The following is a 23001-nucleotide window of genomic DNA, read 5'->3' as shown; positions in this document are numbered from 1 at the left end:
TTGTTCTGAACATATTCTATCCACCTTTTCCATTCCCATTCATAAGTCTCTTGTGAACAGTCTTTTAAATATGCTGAAATCTTCGCCATCTCAGCAAAACTAGCCATCTTCAAAGTCCATTCCTCGATAGTGGGTAAAGCTTCATTCTTCCAATATTTACCTATCAACAATCTTGCTGCTGTTATCATATACAATATCAGTTTTATCTCACCCCGTGTAAAACCCTTAACTATACCCAATAAAAACAACTGTGGAGAAAATTGAATTTTTTTCCTCAAAACATTCTGCATGACCCACCAAATTTTTATCCAAAAAGCCTTCACTTTTCTACAGGTCCACCAAACATGATAATACGTGGCATCTAAACATTCACATCTCCAACATTTTGGCTGAACATTAGGGTACATACATGACAACTTTTTGGGATCTAAATGCCATCTATAAAACATTTTATAAAAATTTTCCCTCAGGTTCTGCGACTGTGTAAATTTAACATTCTGAACCCAAATTTTTTCCCATGTTTCCAGCATCACTGGTTCCTCAAAATTCTGTGCCCACTTAATCATACAGTCTTTAACTAATTCAGTTTCTGAATCTCTTTCTAGCAAAACATTATAAAGCCTTTTGATATGCATTGGACCTTTCTCTCTTATATGTCTAACCAATTCTTCCTCATGCAACATAATACCAGTTTTTTGGTCCTCTTTCCATCTCAATTGTAATTGATTATATTGTAACCAAGTTAGATTAAGCCCTTCATCCAACAGTGTCTGTAATGTCTTCAGCTGCCATCTGCCCGCATCTGTAAAAAGAACCTCTTTGTATAAAAACCCCCCGAGTGACATTATATTTGTATTCCACAAAGTATGACCAAGATCCAGCCATAGCGGTATTTTGTAATCCCATTTGAATCGGTGCTTCTTCCAAACTCTCATCAAAGAGTCTCTGAGTATATGACTTTTAAATACTTTATCAACTTTGTCATCGTAGAATAAGTAGGCATGCCATCCAAGTTCAAGGTCAAAACTTTCTGCTTTCAATATTCCAGTCTTTTTACTTCCAAACCAATCACTTACTAAAGTTAAAGCTGCTGCATCATAATATAACTGTAGGTTTGGGAGTTTAAGACCTCCTCTTTCTGGAACATCTTGCATAATTTTCAATTTCACTCTCGGCTTCTTCTCGTTCCAGACAAACTTATTCACACCAGACTGCCAAACTTTCAGTTGTTTATCACTTTTAAGCACCGGAATCATTTGAAACAAAAACAGAAATCTTGGCAAAATGTTCATCTTAACTGCTGCTATTCTTCCAAGTAGAGACAGTTGCAGCTTTTTCCAAGTCTCCATATCCTTCTGAACCTCTCGCCACAACACCTCATAATTATTTTGAAACAATTTCATGTTTGATTCTGCAACCTGAACTCCAAGATATTTTACCTTAGGTACAATTTCAAAACCTGCCCTCCTTTCAAGCTCATGTTTACGATCTTGTGTCATATTTTTAACTATCATTTTAGTCTTTTTTGAATTCAGTCTAAAACCTGAAACTCTACCATAGTCTTGTATAATGTCGTTCATCAGGATTGTTGATTCCATTGGTTGTGATAGGGTAACAACCAGATCATCTGCAAATGCCTTTATTCTATAATCCTCTTGCCTTATCATTATGCCTTTCAAGATTTTAGAGTCCCGTATTGTATTTAGCAAGACTTCCAATGTTAAAATAAATAAAAGTGGGGACAACGGACATCCCTGTCTTGTTCCTTTTTCAATTTTAAACTCTGTCGTCAAACTTCCATTAATAATAATCTGTGCTTTTTGCTCTTGATAAATTGCTGAGATCGCTTGTATAAATTGGTCCCCAAAGCCCATCTTTTTTAAAGTCTTTAGTAGAAAATTCCAATCCACTCTATCAAAGGCCTTCTCTGCATCCAAAAAAACCAGCACTGCAGGAATCTGTTTATTCTTATCAGGATATTCAAATAAGTCTATTACTTGCCTTACATTATCCTTCATATATCTACCCTCAATAAATCCCGCTTGGTCCTCATGAATCACCTTTTGGATTACTGGCATCAACCTGTTGGCTAATACCTTCGCATAAATTTTATAGTCTGTATTCAAAAGAGATATTGGTCTATAATTCTCTGGTTTTTTAGGACCAACTTGTTCTTTTGGTATCAAAGATATATAAGCAGTTGTCCAAGATGGGGGTATTTTACCCCCTCGTTGAATATTGCAAAATAAATCTCTAAGTTGTCCCACCATTTCAACTTGTAAAGTTTTATAATACACTGCAGTCAAACCATCCGTGCCAGGAGCTTTGGCTGTTTTTAGCTGTTTAATTGCTGCTGTTATCTCCTCCTCTGTTATAGGATAATTCATTCTTTCCTTTTGTTGATCGGTAATTTTTGTAACTCTCTTATCATTTAAATATTTTTCTATAAGTCCATTCTGCACCTCCTCTTTGGCATATAATTTAGTATAATAGTCCACAAAAGCTTCTTTAATTAATTTTTGTTGAGAGATTTCTTTCCCTCCAATATCAATACGATCAATAATCCGTGCACTTTGTTTTTTCCTCAATGTGTAAGCCAACCATCTGCCCGGTTTATTAGCGTTGCAAAATGTGTTATGCTTCGCGTATTGTAGGCTTGTTGCAACTTGTTCCGCCATAAGCATTTGAAATTGATCTTTCAAAAGTTTTATAGCACTTCGTATTCTTTCATCTGATGGATTTTTAATAAGTAACTGTTCTTTATTCTTTATTTCCATTTCCAACTCAGATCTTTTCTTTTGTCGGAGCAGTCTATGTTTAGAATTCATATAGATAAGTACCCCTCTCATATAAGCTTTACTTGCGTCCCAAACAATTTCAATTGGGGTACCTTTATTCAAATTTATTTCAAAAAATTCTTTCAAATGCTTTTTAAGTTCTATTGTATTTTTTTCATATCTAAACAAGTTCTCATTTAATCTCCAAGAACGTCTCTCAACCTTATCCATCTCAATTTCTATCCATACAGGGCTATGGTCAGTCAAAGTTCTTGGAAAAATCTTTGTTCTTTTTGTCTTAACAAGTAGATCATTTGACAACAGAATAAAATCAATCCTAGAAAAGGATCTATGTCTATCAGAAAAGAAAGTGTAATCCAATTCATTTGGATTATGTATTCTCCAAACATCTTTTAATTCCATATCTTCTTTCATATCAAAAAAAGTCTGTGGTAGTCTAATTCTAGACTTTGCCAAGCTCTTTTTATCTAGTTTAGAATCAATTACTCCATTCCAGTCTCCCATAATTAAAATAGATCTATAGTCCCATTGTAATATTTTAGTATGTAACATCTTATAAAAATGGTCCTGTTGTTGGTTGGGAGCATAAATTCCAATCAAAAGAATTTGTCCATTTGCTGTAAGCAATTCAATTGCTACAAACCTACCATCTTGATCTGCTTCTATAACTTTCGCTGTTAATTTTTTATTTACATAAATAACCACACCATTCTTTTTCTGCGAAGTTGAAGATATATAATGTGCTCCTAGTTTTGGATTTATCAAATATTTTTGATCTTGAGTTGTGATATGCGTTTCTTGTAAACATATTATATCATTATTAAATTGTTTCAAATATGTAAATAATTTCTTCCTTTTCTGTGCTGAATTCAACCCATTAACATTCCAAGATAGACATTTAAAGGTCATCAGCCTCTTTCTGTAGCGCAGAGCAAAATATTTGAAGTTCATCCGAGAGCTTCGATCTCGCTCCTCCCATAGCGCCACTCTCTTGTACGGTACTCTTAACTGCCTTCTTGTCTTGTCTTTCCTGTTGTTGTTGTTGCTTTTGTTTAAGTAACTTAGATTGAGCTCTAGTTATACGTTGATCTTTAACTTCAGTCAACTGAATCAAATCCAAAATTGGAGAAGAATCCAACAAGGGCTCACTCAGAAAACCTCCTTCTGCACCTTGCACTATTTCTAATTCCTGCTTAGACTGTTCTTTCAATTGCCTCTCTTCACTCTCCTTAATCTCCAAAACTGTAGATGTACGTGGAGATGGTGTTCTTTCCTTAAGAATAGTACTATAAAAGTGTTGTGCCTTCTCCACGGTATTCAACCGATATCCTTCTCCCTTATATCTAAAAATTATCCCAGCTGGTGCGTCCCACCGGAAGGGTATCTGTAAGTTCTTCAATTCCTTAACAAGAAAACCAAATTCTTTTCTAGCTTTCAACATTTTAGGAGGTAATTCTTTAAAAATTTCAAGTCGTGAACCCCCCACTTGTACAGAAGTATGAAAAGATTTTTGCAGGATATCATTTCTAATTTCTCTGTCAGTAAAGTATATGACCACATCTCTGGGCAGTTGTCTTTGTCTGGCCACCCAAGAGTTCACTCTGTAAATTTTATCTATTTTATGAAATACCAAATCAGGATTAGCTTGTAAAATCTTAGCCAAGGCTTCAGAGCAAACTTGTCTCAAATCCTGTCTCTCCTCCTCTCGAATTCCCCGAAGCCGTATGGCAAATTCCATCGCCCGGAATTGTATCATAACAATCTCATCTTCAATTCTCTGCATTTTATTATCAACTTCATCAGTTTTATAATCATTGTCTTTCATCTTAACATTAACTTCTGATTTAAGTTCTTCAACTTTAAAATCAACTTTCCCAATAAATTCTGCCAGGCCAGACGCCACTTCTGATATTTTTTTGGTCACCTTATTTTGATTCTGTTTCACCATGTCTTTAACTTCATTAATTTCCTGCATAAATTCCTGATGTGATTTTTGAAGTTTATCATCTATCTCCTGTTGAGATTTTTGAAATTTATCATCCAAAGTTTTAGAAATAAATTCTTTTAAATCTCCCATATCAAAATCTTTTTTCTGAGTCTGTGTCTGTTGTGCAGGGGGAGGTTGCGTTTTATGTGTGGGAGATCCACCTCCTGTTGCCTTCACTTCCTGCTTCTTTGAGGCCATCCTGTCACGTAGGCTAGTTTTACTAAAAAGGGAAGTTCTTCTTCCTCTTCCACCTCCACAAAGACTTCTAAAAAAGTCCCCCAGATTTAATCAAATAAGAACCAAAGTAAAGCAAAGTCCAGTATTGAAAAAGGAGAAATTTCTCTCTTATTTCTCTTGTTGCAAGCGAGGCAACTTCGTATCAGTTTAGAGACTTTGTAACAAAGCAAGATGAGTTCAGCAATCCACACTCGCCCGCTCGTTAACTCTGAGGCTAAGCGCCATGTTTTTACAGTTCACTTTCACTCATCCGCATTTTTTCACTCAGATTAGAAAGCCAAGAAAACTCTAATACTTGCGATTCCGAGTTTCAGGGTTCAAGTAACAGTATGCTGCTTATTAAGGCTGGTTCCTTTTCTTTCAATTTAAAGTTTCCTGTAGCCGGCTTGTTCTGCAGATGCAGACTTGTCCCACGCCGCCCGGAGTTCCAGCAGGTCGAATGGGAGCCGCTCCTGTTCCCTCCCCAGAAACTATTCCCTGGGGGGGTTGCAGGGGCTCAACCTGGACCCTGCGATCTCTCTTCAAAAATCCTAAAGATTTTTGAAGTTTTCGAGCCGCTTCTTCGTCGCGAAGCGGCTCTACAAGCGGCGGGGCTGGCGGAGCTTCAAAAGGCACCGCCGCCGCCGAAGACAAAGAAACCGGAAGTCCTCTTTTTACATTTTCAACAGGCCGAATTTACATTCGGATACATTTTTGCTAACCTTGCGGGTGCCAGATACCATCAGTACCACATCTTATAATGATTTTCTTTATAGGCTACCGATTTTGTCATGATATAGTTGTTTTCCCATGCTCTTTCCCAATCTTCCAATTGTATGCTGTGCCCAATGTTCCTCGCCCATGCTATCATCTGCCCTTTGACCAATTCTTCTGCCAAATCGTATTCAAATATTTATAAATTTTCGAAATTAATTTCCCTTCTTTAGACTCTAGTAGTTTGTCCAATCGATTTTGTTTTAAGTCTATTCCTCCCTCCTCTTGGTCCTTTCTGTATCTTACCTTTATTTGCAAGTAGGGCCACCAGTCTATTACTATTCCTTGTTCTTTGAGCTCTTCCCTAGTTTTCAATTTCCTCTGAACATCTACTATTTCTCTATATCTTAAGATCTTTTGTTTTGTTAATATGTTGGGGTGAGTTATTGCTTCTATGGTTGATAGCCAGCCGGGAATTTTCATATAGTGTTTGTGTTTGATTTGTTGCCATGTGTTAATTAAAGACTTCCTAATAGTGTGGTTATTGAAATGTTTATATATTTTATTTCCTGAGCTACATATAAAGGCGTGCCATCCCTTCATTAAGTCATGCCCTTCCAGATTTAACAGTCTTTGATTATCCAAGGTTATCCATTCTTTAATCCATAATAAGCTTGCAGCCTTGTAATATTTTTCCCATGCCGGGAACCCAAATCCGCCTCTAATTTTGTCGTCTTGTAATATATTTAATTTTATTCTTGTTTTTTTCTCTTCCCACACAAATTTTTTAGTTATTTTGTCCAAATTATCAAAAAAATTCTTATCCAATTTTATTGGAATTGTTTGGAACAAATAAGGGAGTCTTGGAAGTATGTTTGATTTTATCGCTGCTATTTTCCCCAGTAAAGACAATTTTAATTTCCCCCATTTTTCTAGGTCCTCCTTTATTTTCTGGACTAAGGGGTCATAATTATCTTCTTTTATTGTTGCCATTCTGGCCGTCAAATTTATCCTTAAATATTTTACTTTTTTAACTACCTGCAGTCCAGATTCTTTTACTAATTTCTCTACTTGTTTTGTTGTCATATTTTTCGTTATCATTTTTGTCTTTTCTTTATTAATTTTTAGACCTGCTACCTTTCCAAATTTTTCAATCTCTTTTATTAATTTCGGGGTTGTTTCTATTGGGTCTTCTATGAAGAAAACAAGGTTGTCCGCGAAAGCTTGGACCTTATAATCCTCTCTCTTATTCTTTAATCCTTGAATTTCTCTATTTGCTCTAATTCTAATTAACAAGTTTTCCAAAGTTAAAATAAAAAGTAGGGGGGACAGCGGACATCCCTGCCTTACTCCTTTATTTATTCCAAATAATTTTGTTGGATCCCCATTCACCAAGACGCATGCTTTTTGGTTCTGATATATTGTTGTTATCATTTTAGTAAATCTCTCTCCAAAATTCATACTTTTGATTTGCTGCTTCATAAATTGCCAGTTTACTTGGTCAAACGCTTTTTGTGCATCCAGAAAGATCAGCGCTACCTGTCTCTCTGGATGCACCTCATAATATTCTAAAACATCCATTACCATTCTTAAATTATTTTTTATCTGTCTTGTGGGCAAAAAACCGTTTTGATCCTGGTGTATTTTGTTATGTAATAATGTTTTCATCCTATTGGCAATTATACTCATGAAGACTGTATAATCGGTATTCAATAAAGAAATTTGCCCAGAAATTAAGAGATATTGGAACAAAATAAAAACATGGATATTAGAAATTAGAAATAACAGATTACAAAATTGAATTAAAACCCGAAGTCTTTTTACTAGGCATGATTAATAAGAATATTAGAAATGATAGAAAATACTTAATACTCCACATTATAACAGCGGCTAGATTAGCGTTAGCACAACTTTGGAAAATAGATCGCATGCCAACTGACCAGGAATTAATACAAAAAATTTATATATGCGCAGAGATGGACAAACTAACTCTAGAGTTACAGGATAAGGAAGACTCAAAATACTTCAAAATATGGAATAGCTGGTACCAGTGGATAAATCAGAGGAGGGGGAATGGTTAAAGATGAAATTCAGAAGAAATCAATATAATAAACAACTGCACTGTCAGAGAGATAGAAAAGGAAATAAGCCACTGTGCATATGTATATATGTATATATAATAATAGAAAGTAGTCAATAGATGAAGTTGAGTACTGTATATGTACTATATATGTATATGTAATTTGTGTTTTTGATTAAGAGAAACTTGTTTGTTTTTCTTATATTTGTTTTAAATGTTTTTTTAAATACGAATAAAGTTTGTTTTTAAAATTAAAAAAAAGAATATTTAAAGAATGAAAAAGGTTCCTTTTATTTGAAAGAAGGCAATAATTATTCCCGCTTAAATAGTATGCAGGAGTCTAAGAATAATATATGTATCTGTTTTCAAATGGGAAATGGTTGAATGACTGGAATTATTGCATTTCCGTATTCAACCCAATAGACCTAGCTAAAGAGAACTTTTGAAAGTAATTCAGATAATTTAATATTCAGCAACTATCAATGAAACAGACACATTATGAAAAATAATCTGAGTAATTCTTCTTACTGTCAGTGGCTGACAGTATAGATGTGTGAGAAAGAGGGAGTAGGAAATGGGGTAAGATGGAAGCTATCCTCCAAGAGTTATAGGATAATCTTCATGAGAACCATTGCTCACCAAGCCAGGTGAGGGGGGGGCGTCCCTGAAGACTCTCTCGCTTAGAGACACAGTCAGTACCCCTATCCCGCAGCTGCCCCTCCCCTGGGAAAGAGGGTTTTCTATGAGATCCTGCATCCTCCCCCCTCCATCCCTTTATTGGGTGATAAGGACCCCTCAGACATCCAAATCTAATCCCCTCCTCCCCAGCCCACGGGGCTGCAACCTCAGCGAAGGGCACTGAGAAGTGAAATCCCCGAGGTTTCCTGGAGCCCAGCAGTGAGGGATCCTCTGCCCCGGAGAATAACTTCTCCATCGCCCTCCTCCTCGCCTGCACGGCTGGCCGCCTCTTGCAGGGAGGTGTCAGGAAGCTGCCACTCAGAAGCCCCGCTTTGGCTCCAGCCCCCCGGAGACCTCCAGCCCGCCCGGGGCGGCTTTCCCACTCTTGGATCCAGGCCGTGCCACTCTCCGCCCCGGGCAGCTCTCTTCAGCGGGGTCCCGCAGCCTCTGAGCTCCAACGGAGCCAGGAGGGAAAAGGCGCAGAGCCATCCGCTTAGCCCTCCATCCCCGCGGCCAGACTGGGAGGAAGGCAATCCAGGTGCCCGCCAGCTCTGCTGCTTCCTTGTCCGCTGCACTCCCACCGGCTTCCCAGAGAGGCTCCTGGACAGCCTCTGGGGGGGCGGGGAGGGGGGCGCTTCTCCGGTGCCAAGGCAGAGGGTGAGAGGGGGGCTCAGGCCGAGAGGACGAGGGCCCAGAAAGTGAAAGTGATGAAACAACAATAGTAAGTAGAGAAAAAAGGAGTGGGGGAGGGAAGGAGACCAGTCTGCTCTCTTCCTTAACCAGCTTCCAGAGGTCCGCCGAGCAAGGCGGGGGTGGGGCAGTTGTAGCCTTTGCAAGAGCCTTGGTAGTACAAGGGTTTAAGGCACCCTGTTATTAAGCTGCTTAAGACCAGCTGCCTGCAATTACTGCAGGGTTCGAATCTCGCCAAGGCTCAAGGTTGACTCAGCCTTCCATCCTTTCTAAGGTAGGTGAAATGAGGACCCAGTTTGTGGGGGCAATAAGCTGACTTTGTATAAATATACAAAAGGATGAAGGCTATTGCTGAACACATTGTAAGCCGCCCTGAGTCTTCAGAGAAGGGCAGCATATAAATCAAATTAAAAAAAAAAAAAAAGGTGTGGGGTTTCCTCTTGGGCGCAACTGAAGCCAAAATAGCCTAGAAAAGCAGTAACATCACCTGTTAACCTGCCTGTCAGCCGAGCAGCTCCGCCTGGTCTTCCCCCGAGGGGATCGGGCCCTTCTTGTGGGTGCTGCAGAAATGCCCCTCCCTCCTTTCTTGCACCTGGGGCTGAGCTTCCTTGCCTGTCCTTCAAGGCTCCCTGCGGAGCAAGATTCGGTCTTTCTCTTTCTCTTTGGGACTTCTGGGCCCCCATTTTCACACGCAGGGAATCCAGGCCATCCAGGGGAATCTGCCACAGGTTTCACAGAGTAACTGATACACAGAATACATTTTATTCTGATTCTTCTGCTCTGGGCTTGAAGATGGTTTAGGTCTGAATCAGATATTATTCCTGGGTAGTTTCCTAACCGGGCAGAGCCAGGTCTTCCGGGAAGCTATTGCGCCCTGCCTGGAGCTTGTGAGGGGAGCTGCTCACTCTCCCTGTGCTGAATCTGCCTGAGGTGGCCTAGTGATCAAAGTAGCAGCCTAGAAACTGAGAGATTCCGGGTTCAAATCCCACCTTTGGCAGGAAAGTTGGCTGGGGGGCTCTGGGTCAATCAATGATCCCAGAAGTTAATTATTAGCCTCTGCACATCTGCGATCAAGACAAAACCCTTCATACTAAGATGGATTAATAAGAGTAATGAGTGAATCCCGCTGTCTTTTCTTCTCTGGATCTGGATCTACCCAAATCCGGACTGAAGGTTTCCCTCTGAGAGATGTAAAAGAAAGGTGAAAGGTGCAACCAAGGCGGGGCTTCCTTTGCCAAAATGCAGAGGACCAGCCACACCAATCACGGACCAGCAACAAACACACACACACACACACACACCACTGACCTTCACGTCCTTGCCCCGTGCTGCCAAAATTTTGGCTGTTCACCGCCCCGAGTCCTTCGGGAGAGGGGGCGGTATAAAAATTTAATAAATAAATAAATAAATAAATAAAATAAAATAAAACCCCGCACTACTCTTGGGAGAGGAGCCGCAGCACACAGCCCCGCCTGCGTTGCCCCTTTGACCTCCCACACAAGGAGGACATGCCATGCTCTGCCATCAATCAACTACCCCCCCCATTTTTTCAACTTCAATATTTAATGTCTAGGAAAACATGCAATGCTACTTACTCAGATGCTTACGCGGCGTGAAGGTCTGGATGGGGAGGAACCCACCCAACCCTAACAAAAGATTCATTTCGGCCCACCCTGATCTGGAGAGGTGTCGTCTCCTACCTCTTCCCCCAGGGAGACGAAACCTCACCTTCTCCAGATGTTGCTGTCCATTGGTCCACAGCCCTGCCTCGGTGGCCCCTTCCTTGCTATCTGCAATAGAGGGAGCTGCACACATGGAGGGACGGGAAGGGGCAGCTCAAAGGGCCCAGAAGGAAACCTTCAAGCAGAGTTTGGGAATAATAACAAAACAACAGAGTTGGAAGGGACCTTAGAAGTCATCTAGTCCAACTGCTGCCCAAGCAAGAGACCCTACACCATTTCTGACAGATGGCAGTCCAGCCTCTTCTTGAAAGTTTCCAGTGATGAAGCTCCCACAACTTCTGTTCCCTTGGTTGATTGTTCTGTCAGAAAATTTCTCCTTATTTCCAGGTTGAATCTCTCTTTAGTCAGTTTCCATCCATTATTATTATTACCTCCCGGTTGGACTATTGTAATGCTCTCTACATGGGGCTCCCCTTGAAGAGCACTCGGAGGCTCCAGCTGGTCCAGAATGTGGCCGCGTGGGTGGTTATGGGCGCAACTCGTTGTGCCCACGTGACACCCCTCCTGCGCGAGCTGCACTGGCTCCCAGTGGTCTTCCGGGTGCGATTCAAGATGTTGGTTACCACCTTTAAAGCGCTCCATGGCATTGGACCTGGATACCTTCGAGACCGTCTTCTGCCACCAATAGCCTCCCACTGGCCAGTCCGCTCCCACAGAGAGGGTCTCCTCAGGGTGCCATCGGCCAAGTTATGTCGGCTGGCGACACCCAGGGGGAGGGCCTTCTCTGTGGGAGCCCCAGCCCTGTGTAATGAACTGCCCCCGGAAATATGTAAGATCTCCGACCTCCGGGTGTTTCGCTGCGCATTGAAGACCCTGTTGTTCCGCCAGGCCGGGCTATCAACATAATAATTTTAAATTGGGGTATTTTAAATTTCTGAGGTTTTAATTGAGCCAAATTTATTTAATTATTTTAAATTTTAAAATAGCTGAAAAGCCCGGGTTTTCCTTCAGTAAGTCAAAGCTCCCAAAACCATTCCCTTTTCCACCCAGTCGGTCACATGCTACAATCAACCTCCGTTCCATCCCGATCCAGCCCCCTGACCACTCCTTCTCCAGATGCTGGATCGCCCTGACCTTGATCGACAGGAAGAATGCTATTATGTCTACTAACCCTCTCTCCTACTTTCCCACACATGAGAAGGTGGCAGCATTGGAGCTTCCGGCCTAACATGGCTTCCAAAGCTGACAGTGTATCTTTTCCTTTCGTCAGTAGGTGGCGCTCTCAACTTAAACTTCCATGTTGCCACTAATCAATCTAATTTTAGTCTTTCAATCATAATTTTAGTTGTATTTCAATTATGAAAGCAGGATAATTTTTAAAAAATAGATAATTCCAGCATTTTAAAGCATTACCATGACTTCCCAGTTTAAGAGTCCAGTTTTCTGTATTTTTAAAGATTTGTTGTTTTTCTCTCTTTGTGTCTTTTCCTTCCAGTCCAGTATTTTTCTCAGAATGCTTAATCACCACTTTAACAACTAGTTAAAGCCTTGGTGGTGTAGCGGACTAAATGCTGTTAAGTAGCTGCCAGCTGCCTGCAATTACTGCGATTTCAAATCTCACCAAGCTCAAGGTTGACTCAGCCTTCCATCCTTCCGAGGTAGGTAAAATGAGGACCCGGATTGTGGGGGCAATAAGATGACTTTGTATAAAAAAGAACACCGTGGGGGGGGGGGGGCAAAGCCCTACTAAGCAGGTATATACAAAAGTATGAAGGCTATTGCTTAATGCATTGTAAGCCGCCCTGAGTCTCTGGAGAAGGGCGGCATATAAATCGAACCAATAAATAAATAAATAGTTCTGAGCAAATAGTTCTAAATTATTCCTTGGGGTTAAATTTTAAGCGAAAGGAATCCTCTCTCTCAGTTCCAGTCACTGTTCACCTACTTTGCTCCAGCACCAGTCTTAGTTGTTCCTTGGTTGTTCCAGCTTCATGGCAGCCATCTTTAGGCTGCCTCTTCTCCTCGCTGTGGCTGAAAGGGAATGAGAGCTCCAGATCACACAGGAGAGCTGCAACTTTCCATGACCTCACAGGGTGCCCCTCTTTGCTTCTCCACCCCTACAGGGTGGCTTTGGCTCCTTTTGGAGCCCACTGATGGAGAGAAGATGGCACAGGAGTGTGGAGACCTGCCCATGTTTCTGATCCCACTGCGACATCAACCAGAAGTTCCATGCATCCATTCTTGTTCTTGTGGACTTTTATGTGTCTTTTGATATGATTGACCATGTATATGTTTGGATTGGTTCCAAGATTTAAGGGAGTGGAGTAGAATTTTGCGCTGGTTCATCTCCTTCCTCCATAGCCAGTTGCATTTGATGTTGAGGGAGAATGAGAGGTCCACCAGGCAGGCCCTGGTTTCTGGGGTGAAACAGGACTTGGTGCTCTCTCTATTCCTGTTCAACATCTACATGTTACCGTAGAATGAGATATATCTGTATGCAGATGATACCCTGTTGTACATCTGTGTCCCAAGTGAACTAACAGATTCTATGGATGTTGCTTCATGGTGCCTGAACATTTTGGGAATCTGGATGGGGAACAACAGCCTTCAACTGAACCTTTGTAGGATGGAGTGGTTGTGGGTGGGTGGGTGACTCCTCTATCTGAGTATTTATCACCTTTGGATTTTAAGAGTCCAAAGCTTTGGTGGCACAGCAGATTAAAGCATTGTTAAGTAACATCAGCGGCCTGCAATTACTGCAAGTTCAAATCTCACCAGGCTCAAGGTTGACTTAGCCTTCCATCCTTTCGAGGTAGGTAAAATGAGGACCCGGTTTGTGGGGGACTGGGAACAGTCGAGACACATGCAGTTAATTGTTCCATGCAACAAATCTGCCAGGTCAAATTGTACTGTGGCAAAATGCCTAGGGCAAGGCAACAGGGGAAGGGATGATGGGGAGGGGCTGCCAGAGAAGGGTGGTTTTGGTGGGTGGGTGGGTTGGGACAGGCAAGGTGGGGTGACCAGGAGGAGGTGACTGTGGCCAATTGTTCCATTCCTATCCATGTGATGTATTGTAAAGTTATAATAAATAACTGATTTCTTCATATAGTGTTTTAAAGAGTTTGGTTCTGTTTCAGTCTTTTTAAGCATATATGGATGTTTCCTTAGATGTCTGAGGCTGATGGGGAGGGGCTGCCAGAGAAGAGTGGTTGTGGTGGTTGGTTGGTATGGGGGGGGTGAGGTGGGGTGACTAGTGGGAGGCAATTGCAGCCAATTGTCCCATTCCCATCAATGTGATGTATTGCAAATTTATTATTATTTCAACATTGTTGCTAAAAAAGGACTGTCTGTAATGTTTATATGGCTGTTACAACTCCTTAATCCTTAATCCACCCAAAACCACAGTGATTCAAATGCAGAATGAAAAACCAATAATCAAGTCTCACAGCAGATTTATTTGTTAACAGTGCACCCTGAATAAATTCTCTCCAGAGAATAGTGGGAGGAACTCTTGAAGACCAAAGGATGCACTCATATTTGTACATTTGAGAAAGGAGGAGAAAATGGTTTATGCATAAGAAATAGAGGATATTATCATACATATTCATAACTAACAGTTTATGAGTTATTTCCCCACTAATCTACTGTTACTGTCGTCAAAAAGAAACATTCCCTTAATCAAAGAACGTATCAGTTACATTATTTTCCATTGCCACAGGCATTTTGTTAAAGCTTATTGAAAACTAGAGAATTCAAGTTTGCTATTTTATGGGTCAAATAGCACACAAACCTTCTATGTTCATTTCTCTCACACGACCGGCCATTTGAAAGAAAGAGAGATCTTCTCAAAAGTGACTTAATACTGCTTACACCTAGTAATCTTTGTGAACAGTTCACCATTTTTATTTACAAAATTCATTGTATTCTTTCAAATTATTTGACCTTACTGAAAAAAGGGTGGGGGGAGCTTTTTATTTCCATAGCAAGAAAAATAAAGGAGAAATGGTTAAATTGATTATTTTATTCAAAGAAGAAAATATGTTTTTATTCTGATATCATTTCTGGAATTTGTGCTTGTGAAGAAAAAAAAGAAACTTTGACTTTGGTTTTCTTGATTAGAAAGATTTGACGTTATAGGAATAGCTAGTTATATTTTAATGTATAAAAGCAAAAAGTTGAGGTTGGAGTGTGTTTATCTTGTACTGTGCTAAAAGTGTTGGAAGTCAATGCCCCTTTTCTCTCTTTTTTCTCTTTCCCCTTGTATCTCACACCCCCTTTTTCCCCGCTCCCTTTCCTTCCCTTAATTTCCTATTTTTTTTCTTCCCTTCTTTTTATTTTAATAAAACATAAAAATTATATATTGAACATTAATACACACACACACACACACACACACACACAAAGATCCATATATGCTTAAAAAAACCTGATTCTGTACCAAACCATTTAAAACACTATATTAAAAAACAACTAAATTAAAAAGGTAAAAATAAGAAAATTTCCTCCTTGAAATAATAAACACATTTTTTAAAACTAGCTTTTCATCCACACAGGGCACTGAACAACACAAGGATGCTTTGAAGGCATGATAAAAAAAATGTCTGGGTGATTGTGACTGAAAACAGCTTTATTATAACCAGTTGCAGCAATTGATAAGCAAGTCTTGTATGGATAAAATTCTCCTTCATATCATCATTTATTCTGAAATCTTATCACATTCTAAAAATGCATCAAAGACAAATATAAACGAGGCCAGCTGTTGAAATAGTTAGATATTCTTGTTTCTTACTATATTTTCTCTACAGTTCAGATCGGACCTCAGTAGAATAATGTAGCATTTGGGGAAAAAGATACAAGCCAAGAGAGCAGCCCCAGAGGCCAAAATGGAGAAGATCTCCACAGCCACCATGGACTTCCCTTTGGTGCTCAGATAGGTGGGGAGGAATGTAATCCAAACACTGCAAAAGACCAGCATGCTAAAAGTAATGAACTTGGCTTCATTAAAGCTGTCAGGCAATTTCCTAGCTAGAAAGGCCACTGAGAAACTGACGAGGGCCAAAACAGCTAGATAGGCGAGGACAGTGTAAAACATTACAGCTGAGCCTTCCTTACATTCCAAGATGGTCTCTCCAAACAAGGAGTGGAAGTCCATGTTGGGAAATGGAGGAGAGGTTATCAGCCAGGTGGCGCAAAGGACTGCTTGGACTAGAGGACAGACTATGACAATGGAGTTGGTCAGTGGTTTTCCTAAGAGTTTCCTTGTCCTGTTCCCTGGCTTGGTGGCCATGAAGGCCAGAACCACCATGACAGTTTTTGCCAACACAGAGGAAACTGCCAGGGAAAAGAGAATGGCAAAGGCAGATTGTTGGAAGAGACAGGTGATCTTCCCTGGTCGACCAATGAAGAGGAAGGAGCAGAGGAAGCAGAGCAGGAGGGAGGCCAAGAGAATGTAAGTGAGATCTCGGTTGTTGGCCTTGACGATTGGTGTGTCATGATGTTTATAGAAAATTAACAGGACTGCAGATGTCATCACTGAGAAAAAAAGAGCAAGAAAAACTAAGGTGTATCCCAGAGTGTCTTCATATGCAAGAAAGTGGATCTTCTTGGCAATGCATTGGTCCTGGTCCTTGTTGGGATATTGGTCTTCTGGGCAGGGTTCACAGTGAGCTGCATCTGAAATCAAGAGTCTTTGTTTAAGAATTTCAGGGGCATCTACCATGCACATTATCCCTCCCTCAGAGATGTCCTCCTTTCTGATCCTCAACAATTCCATGCAGGATAGATTTCGGGCAGAATGTATGAATCCACAACATGCATTTCCACTCCAACTCTGACATCCAATTGCAAAAACCAACTTCCACTCTTTCCTGAGGAAGTGGGGTGTGCGGTCGAAGCTTTAGTTTTTATTTTTCAGAATATGCTTCTTCCGTCAGCACTATCAACCTCTGAGGAAATGGACCTGCCAGGGAAAGAGGAGATCCATCTATCTATGTCTCTTTGGCAGAGCAGGAGGGAGCAAAAAATGTCTGAATGAATGGATTTGAAGCACAAAACAGAGAGGTTAAGGCAGAGATATACACACAAATAAAACAGCAGCATTCCCGAATAAAAGATCTATCAATCTCCTGTGTGTTCCATTATAAATTGAACACAGGCAGCACATGGAAAAAAGCAGGCAGCAATCTCAGACTGAAAGCCACAATACTCATGGAAGGGCACAGTGAATGGATAGCTGGAATTCAATCCTTGTCTCTGGTTAATCTATCCCCAGGATCATCATAAATGAAGGATGATTTGCTCTTTGTGATGTCCCATAAATTGCACAGTGGGTTCTTTCATCACTCCCTTTGGGATGCAAATGGAAGTGGATGTTGGGGACTCATAAATTGTGCCCTCAAACTATCCTTGCTAAGGATTGGGAATGGTGGCCTCTGTGGCCAAGGCAGTTTACATCTTTAAACTGAAAGGTTCTCCTGAAAAGTATGAGTGCATGTCAATCATATCAAAAATGATCACAATGACAAAAAAAAAATATGATTTAATGAATGACTTCCTTGATCCTGGAAGATTTACATTTGAAGTATGGTCTACCTGTCTGATTAGAAATGGTCCCTTCTGGACAAGGGTCACATTGGTAGCAGCAAACCTGCTTTCCCTCTGGAACTCTTCTCCTCTCTCCTGCATGGCATCTCTTCATGCCACACCTGGCAAAGGGGATGGTCTAAAAGAGAAATACTTGAAATTATTTAAGCAATGGACTTGCTTCTTTCATTCTTTTCCCCATTCCTATTCCCCTTCCTTATTCCTACTTCTGTATTCAGATTCTCTTCTAAATAAATCCATTGCCACCATCTATCAGAAATATGGAACAGCTCCTGAAGGATTCAGGCCACTGGCATTCCTGAGACATCTATAGATGCTGGAGATTGGGTAACATCCTGCAGAGGAAGGCTTGTGACTGAACCACAGCATTTCTAACAGAAAGAACCACGAGGATACAACTGAGTGACAATGGTCCATGGAAATCACTGTTGCTTGCTATAATTGCATCCTGTGTTTCAAGCAGAAGTTATTCCCAAGCCTAACTTTTTATGGAATGACACAAATCAGACCTCAAATATGTTACATGCAAAGCAGATTTTTCACCAAATGACTGCCATAATTTCTGACTCAACTAATTATTTTTCAAGTTAGGAAGATGTTCTGCATCCCAGGAAGAGAATGGATCTTTCCCTGAATTTACAACATTTCCTTGCAGCTCACCTTTGTGGCCCAGATGATTCCATCAGAGTTAATGGTGAAATCCTGACCTGGGGGAGCCTCAGTATTTACTTGCCCAACTTTTATGGGAATAAAAGATCGATTGGGAAAGAGAACCCAATTGAGAAGATCATAACAAGCAGATCCCAATCCACCTTCTAAGAAGGAGACTTCATCTCCAGCACTGTTGTTGAACTCCACATTGCTCAAATAGGGAAGAATCTGAAAGAAAGGAGACCTTCAGAAATTAGAGTATTTGGGATACAACAATAAACGAGACATCATGGATTCTATCATCACATAAAGTGCATCTTGAGAAGATGGGTTTATATTTGAGAAGCTAGTTCCATCTCTTGGTGGCAATCTGAGGAATCAGGTGTATTTAACTCTGAAACTAAATGTTTTCTCTTTATCACTGGGCATGGTTTCCAACTCCAATTTGATCAAAACACAAGAATTTTAGTTCTAAAATCTAAATTTAATTTTAGGATTTTCCTTTTGTGATTCTTGGCTACATGCACTTTCAAATAGTTCCTTTGACCCAAGGTCTTGTTAACTGATAATGTTTGAAATGAATAAATAATTTTGATCAGAACCATGAAAAATTCCGCTGATTTTTTCTAGCTCATTGTTAAAGGCAGCAGAACGCAGGAACCAGGACTGACCAAGTGGGGCCATGTGGAAGGAAGTATCTGACCTGGTTGGTCACTTCACTATTCAGAGAGGTCCAATGTTTTAGCCTTTCCATGCAGGAAATTCTGATGAATTTCAGACCAGGAACCCATTAGGACCATGTTGAATCTTGCTCTGTGCTGTGGTTATCATAGAAACAGAATCATAGTATTGGGAGGGACACTGGAGGTCTTCTTGTCCAACCCCCTGCTCAAGCAACAGACCCTCTACAATTTTAGACAAGTGGGTATCCTGTCTCTTCTTAAATGACTCCAGCAATGGGGCTCTCAGACTTCTAAAGGTAAACCATTCCTTATGAAATTTCTCCTAAGTCCTAGGTTGCTTCTCTCCTTGGTTAGTTTCCATCCATTGTTAATCAGAAGCTGTTTCACACAGTAAGCTGAGTAGCACAACAAATGGTAATCTTAAAAAAGGGGGCAGGGTCTCAGTTGAATTGGTATGGGAGTATGAAGACATTTAATCAGGAACTGAAGAAATTCATAAGGGGAAATTCCAATCTAAGTGTCTGTGGACTGAGTCAAAAGCCACAAAAATTACCTGCCATGACTGGACATCTGAGATCCTCTTTCCAAGCCTCATCATGGTCGGTAGGACTCTGGATCCATACATTGCATGTAAAACGTGTGCCAGAGCATAAACGGCATTGTAGATATTGTAACTTTCTCCTGTCATTCTTTTTTCAAAAGTGTAATTGGGCAGATTCTGCACATTCTCCTTTCCTGTACATTGTTTCTCCCCGTTTGAAGGGATCTTTCCTGGTTTATGGATCTTGCAGCCAAAGACTCTTTCCCACCATAGAGGGAGAAAGACGTCTCCTTGGGGGTTCAAGGGGTCTAAAGACAGGAGAAAGTGGCTGAATTCTGGGACATCCCTGGAGTGGTCCCTAAAATGCAGGACCCCATGGAAAGGCTTTATATATTGCAATGTTTCTTCAAATTCTTCCACCCCAAGTTTCCAATGGGAAGCGAAGATAAAAACTATCCTAAATGATACTTTTCTGACCTTTTCAAAAGAATATACCACCCCTACTAAAATGCCAGCAAGAGTTAAGTCTGCAAACAGAATGAACACTTTTGTTTTAGACCAGGTAAGGAAATTGAGAATAAACTTTTTCACAGTGATTTGAACATCAGCCAATTTCAACCTTTCAGTGAAGGCCAGGCAGATCTCCTTCTCCTGGAGCATTGGCATCAGAGTTGAGACGAAATCTTCTCCCCTGTCATCTTCAGTGGCCAGAAGCCCAACCCAGTTCCACTGGAAATGCAGGAGCAGCTGGACTAAACCCACATACTGAGGAGATTCCTTGGGATTCATCCGGAAGAAGGAAGGATAAACTCTTTTCTCTCCCTGAGAGAACTCAAAGCCAACACCGAGCTGGAGAAAAAGAGATTATTTTTTCAAAGACAAAATAAAAGTTTTATGCTGACTTTAGTAGTGACCACTGTGTGATTGATGGCCCTCCAGTCAGGCTGACTCACTTTGACTGGCAAACTTCATCTTCTTCCCTTCTTAGCCATTTTTACTGGTTGTGGTATATCGGAAGAGAAGAGAAGAAACCAACAACTTCATAAAGAAATGGCACTAAAATGATGGTTACCCTTTAATGAGGAATAAACAAAGAGTCACAAGCTCATTATATGTCCACCCCCCAAAAAAAACTACCTTTAGTTTCATCTTTGGCTTCTGTCTGTGCTTTTGGTCTTTGTCTACTCCATAATGCATCCAAGAGAGCTCTCTTACCTGTGGGACCCTAAAGATGCTGAAGATGGAGGCCATCAGCTTTGAGGTTTTGGCACTGAGACCACCAATGATGGAGAGCAGAGTGTCTGGATTTTCACATTTGTAACCTGGAACCTTCACTTGGTCTCGTGAGGAGAGCATGGAGAGGCTGTTTAAGGAAATAAATATCTCCCTCTGGAAATGGCCATAGATGTGGAAGCCGAGGGTGATGTTGGGGAGCAGAAGAAAATCCTTATTGACCTCAGAGACAGCAAACATCAATGCAAGGAACTGCTGGTAGTAACTGGTGATGAATCTGTAGTGAGATAAACATTGGAGAACATTACAGAAAATCTTGTGCATGGCTGTAGAATTTTCTTCACTGTTTGAAGGAACTTTTGGGGGCAGAAACTCCCAAATTTCATTGGGTTTGGGTTTTTTCAAAGGATTTTCCTTGGCTAAACTTGGATTTGTTTATGAGAAAGGAGAGAAGCCTTTCCATAGTTATCATGGACTGTTTTATACTCTCTATCATCCCTGCCATATTCATTTTGCTGCAGTGGCTGTAATCTTTTCCAATTTATTTGTTTGTTTTTTTGTTTTTTTGTTTGTTTGTTTTATTTTTTATTTTCATCAAGCATGTATTTATGACCGATACAAGTGTAAACATAATTATAAATACATGAAAAGGATACAAATAAAAGATAACATTAGGACAGGGATGGTAGGCATGCTGGTGCGCTTATGCACGCCCCTTACAGACCTCTTAGGAATGGGGTGAGGTCTACAGTAGACGGTCTAAGGTTAAAGTTTTGGGGATTTGGGGCAGAAACCACAGAGTCAGGTAGTGCATTCCAGGCGCATTCTGTTACTGAAGTCGTATATTCTGCAGTCTAGTTTGGATCAGTTTACCATGAGTTTGTATCTATTGTGTGCTCTTGTATTGTTTTGGTTGAAGCTGAAGTATTCATTGACAGGTAGGACATTGTAGCAGATGATTTTATGTACTATGCTTAGGTCAGACCGAAGACGGCGAAGTTCTAAGTTGTCTAAACCCAACATTTCAAATCTGGTGGCATAAGGTATTTTGTTGCAAGCAGAGGAGTGGAGGACTCTTCTTGTGAAATATTTCTGGACATGCTCAATTGTATTAATGTCCAATATGCAGTGCGGATTCCAGACAGACGAGCTGTATTCAAGAATTGGTCTGGCAAACTGCTCCCCTTTCACCGTTATTATTTAAGGTCTCTCTTGGAGCAGCTTCTTCAGGTGTGGTAAAGATTGCTGAGAATAGGACTACAGTGGGGGCCACCTCATAGATTTACTGAAGGCCAATATTCATGAAAAATGCTGATTCCAACACTGAGAGGGATTTTTGTAACTCCTGAACACTGGAAGAGGATTGAGCTTTTACTTGAATTTTCTACCAGAAGTTACTGTCCAGATTAATATTATAATTTGACTTCTTCACTAGCCCAGCACAGCTTCTAATGTAGTGACCCTCTTCATGTGTGTTTTTTATGATCTCCTTGAGAAGAGATTGAGAATTCCAGCCTATTTTAAGAGCCTAGTACTTTATTGATAGAAGCACAATAGGTGCACCACACTAGGATAGTGCAAAATACTAGAAGAATTTCTGAAAGCGGTCCCAGAATTTAAAGCAAAGAAATGATTTATCTGCATTTCCTCTCCAGCTGAAACTTACACATTCTTGAAAATAATATCAACTGTATAAAAGTTTAGGTCAGGAGACTTTGCAATGGTTCCCAAGGGCAAATTCCCACCAATAATGAGATCACCAGGCCTATAGGAGCTTTCCTTTGACTTGAAACAGTCCGTCAAAACACAGATGGGTCGCAGCCTTTTCGCAGAAGTTGGAGCCAGGAGCCAGAAGAGCATCAGCAGTAGCATGACTCCCACCCAGTCACTGGAGCTTTTCAAAATAGCCTGGACGACCATTGGACTAGGGTGGTATAGGGCTCATGCCTTGAGCAGAGGGTTGGACTAGAAGACCTCAGAAGTCCCTCCCAGCCCTGTGATTCTATTCTTCATGTCTGAGTCTTTCTTGCCTCCTTCCTTCTTAGATCAGAAATAAAGCTTTGTGCAGAAACTGAATTGCAGGTAGCTCTTGAAATCTCAGCAGACATCACCTGTGCCACCTGGATCACTCCAGGGCAAATTTATAGCAGCAATGTTGGTGGCGCAGCAGACTAAAACACTGTTAAGATTACACCAGCTGCCTGCAATTATTGCAAGTTCAAATCTCACCAGGCTCAAGGTTGACTCAGCCTTCCATCCTTTCGAAGGTAGATAAAATGAGGACCCAGATTGTGGGGGCAATAAGCTGACTTTGTATAAAAAAGAACACCACTTTGGGGGGGACAAAAGCCCTACTAAGCAGGTATATACAAAAGTATGCAGGCTATTGCTTAACGCATTGTAAGCTGCCCTGAGTCTCCGGAAAAGGGCGGCATATAAATCGAA

At 40.8% G+C, this 23001-nt stretch overlaps 1 protein-coding gene across 1 annotated transcript; it reads right to left on the bottom strand.

Annotated features, from left to right (window-relative positions):
* Window positions 1-15613: 15613 nt before the first annotated feature.
* On the bottom strand, window positions 15614-22428 carry LOC139322840 (vomeronasal type-2 receptor 116-like). Its single transcript, XM_070952089.1, has 5 exons — window positions 22223-22428; window positions 20539-20686; window positions 18109-18327; window positions 17437-17566; window positions 15614-16518 (listed from the first exon to the last, which is right to left on the bottom strand). Exons 1-5 carry the CDS (start codon window positions 22426-22428, stop codon window positions 15614-15616), a joined length of 1608 nt encoding a protein of 535 aa, XP_070808190.1.
* Window positions 22429-23001: the final 573 nt, after the last annotated feature.

This window comes from Pituophis catenifer, unplaced genomic scaffold, assembly GCF_029215685.1.
Source record: "Pituophis catenifer annectens isolate HBS135680 unplaced genomic scaffold, rPitCat1.0.hap2 SCAF_11, whole genome shotgun sequence".
NCBI classification, from domain to species: domain Eukaryota; kingdom Metazoa; phylum Chordata; class Lepidosauria; order Squamata; family Colubridae; genus Pituophis; species Pituophis catenifer.
This window is presented reverse-complemented; position numbering and strand designations above follow the sequence as displayed.

What these genes read in the sequence shown, in the direction of transcription:
- LOC139322840 (XM_070952089.1), bottom strand. Translation starts at nt 22,428, where the DNA reads ATGCTACTGCTGATGCTCTTCTGGCTCCTGGCTCCAACTTCTGCGAAA. An exon ending in GCATCTTTAGGGTCCCACAG is followed by an intron (nt 18,328 to 20,538) that starts GTAAGAGAGCTC and finishes CCTTTCTTTCAG; the next exon opens with ATTCTTCCCTATTTGAGCAA. An exon ending in GACCATTTCTAATCAGACAG is followed by an intron (nt 16,519 to 17,436) that starts GTAGACCATACT and finishes TCTTGATTTCAG; the next exon opens with ATGCAGCTCACTGTGAACCC.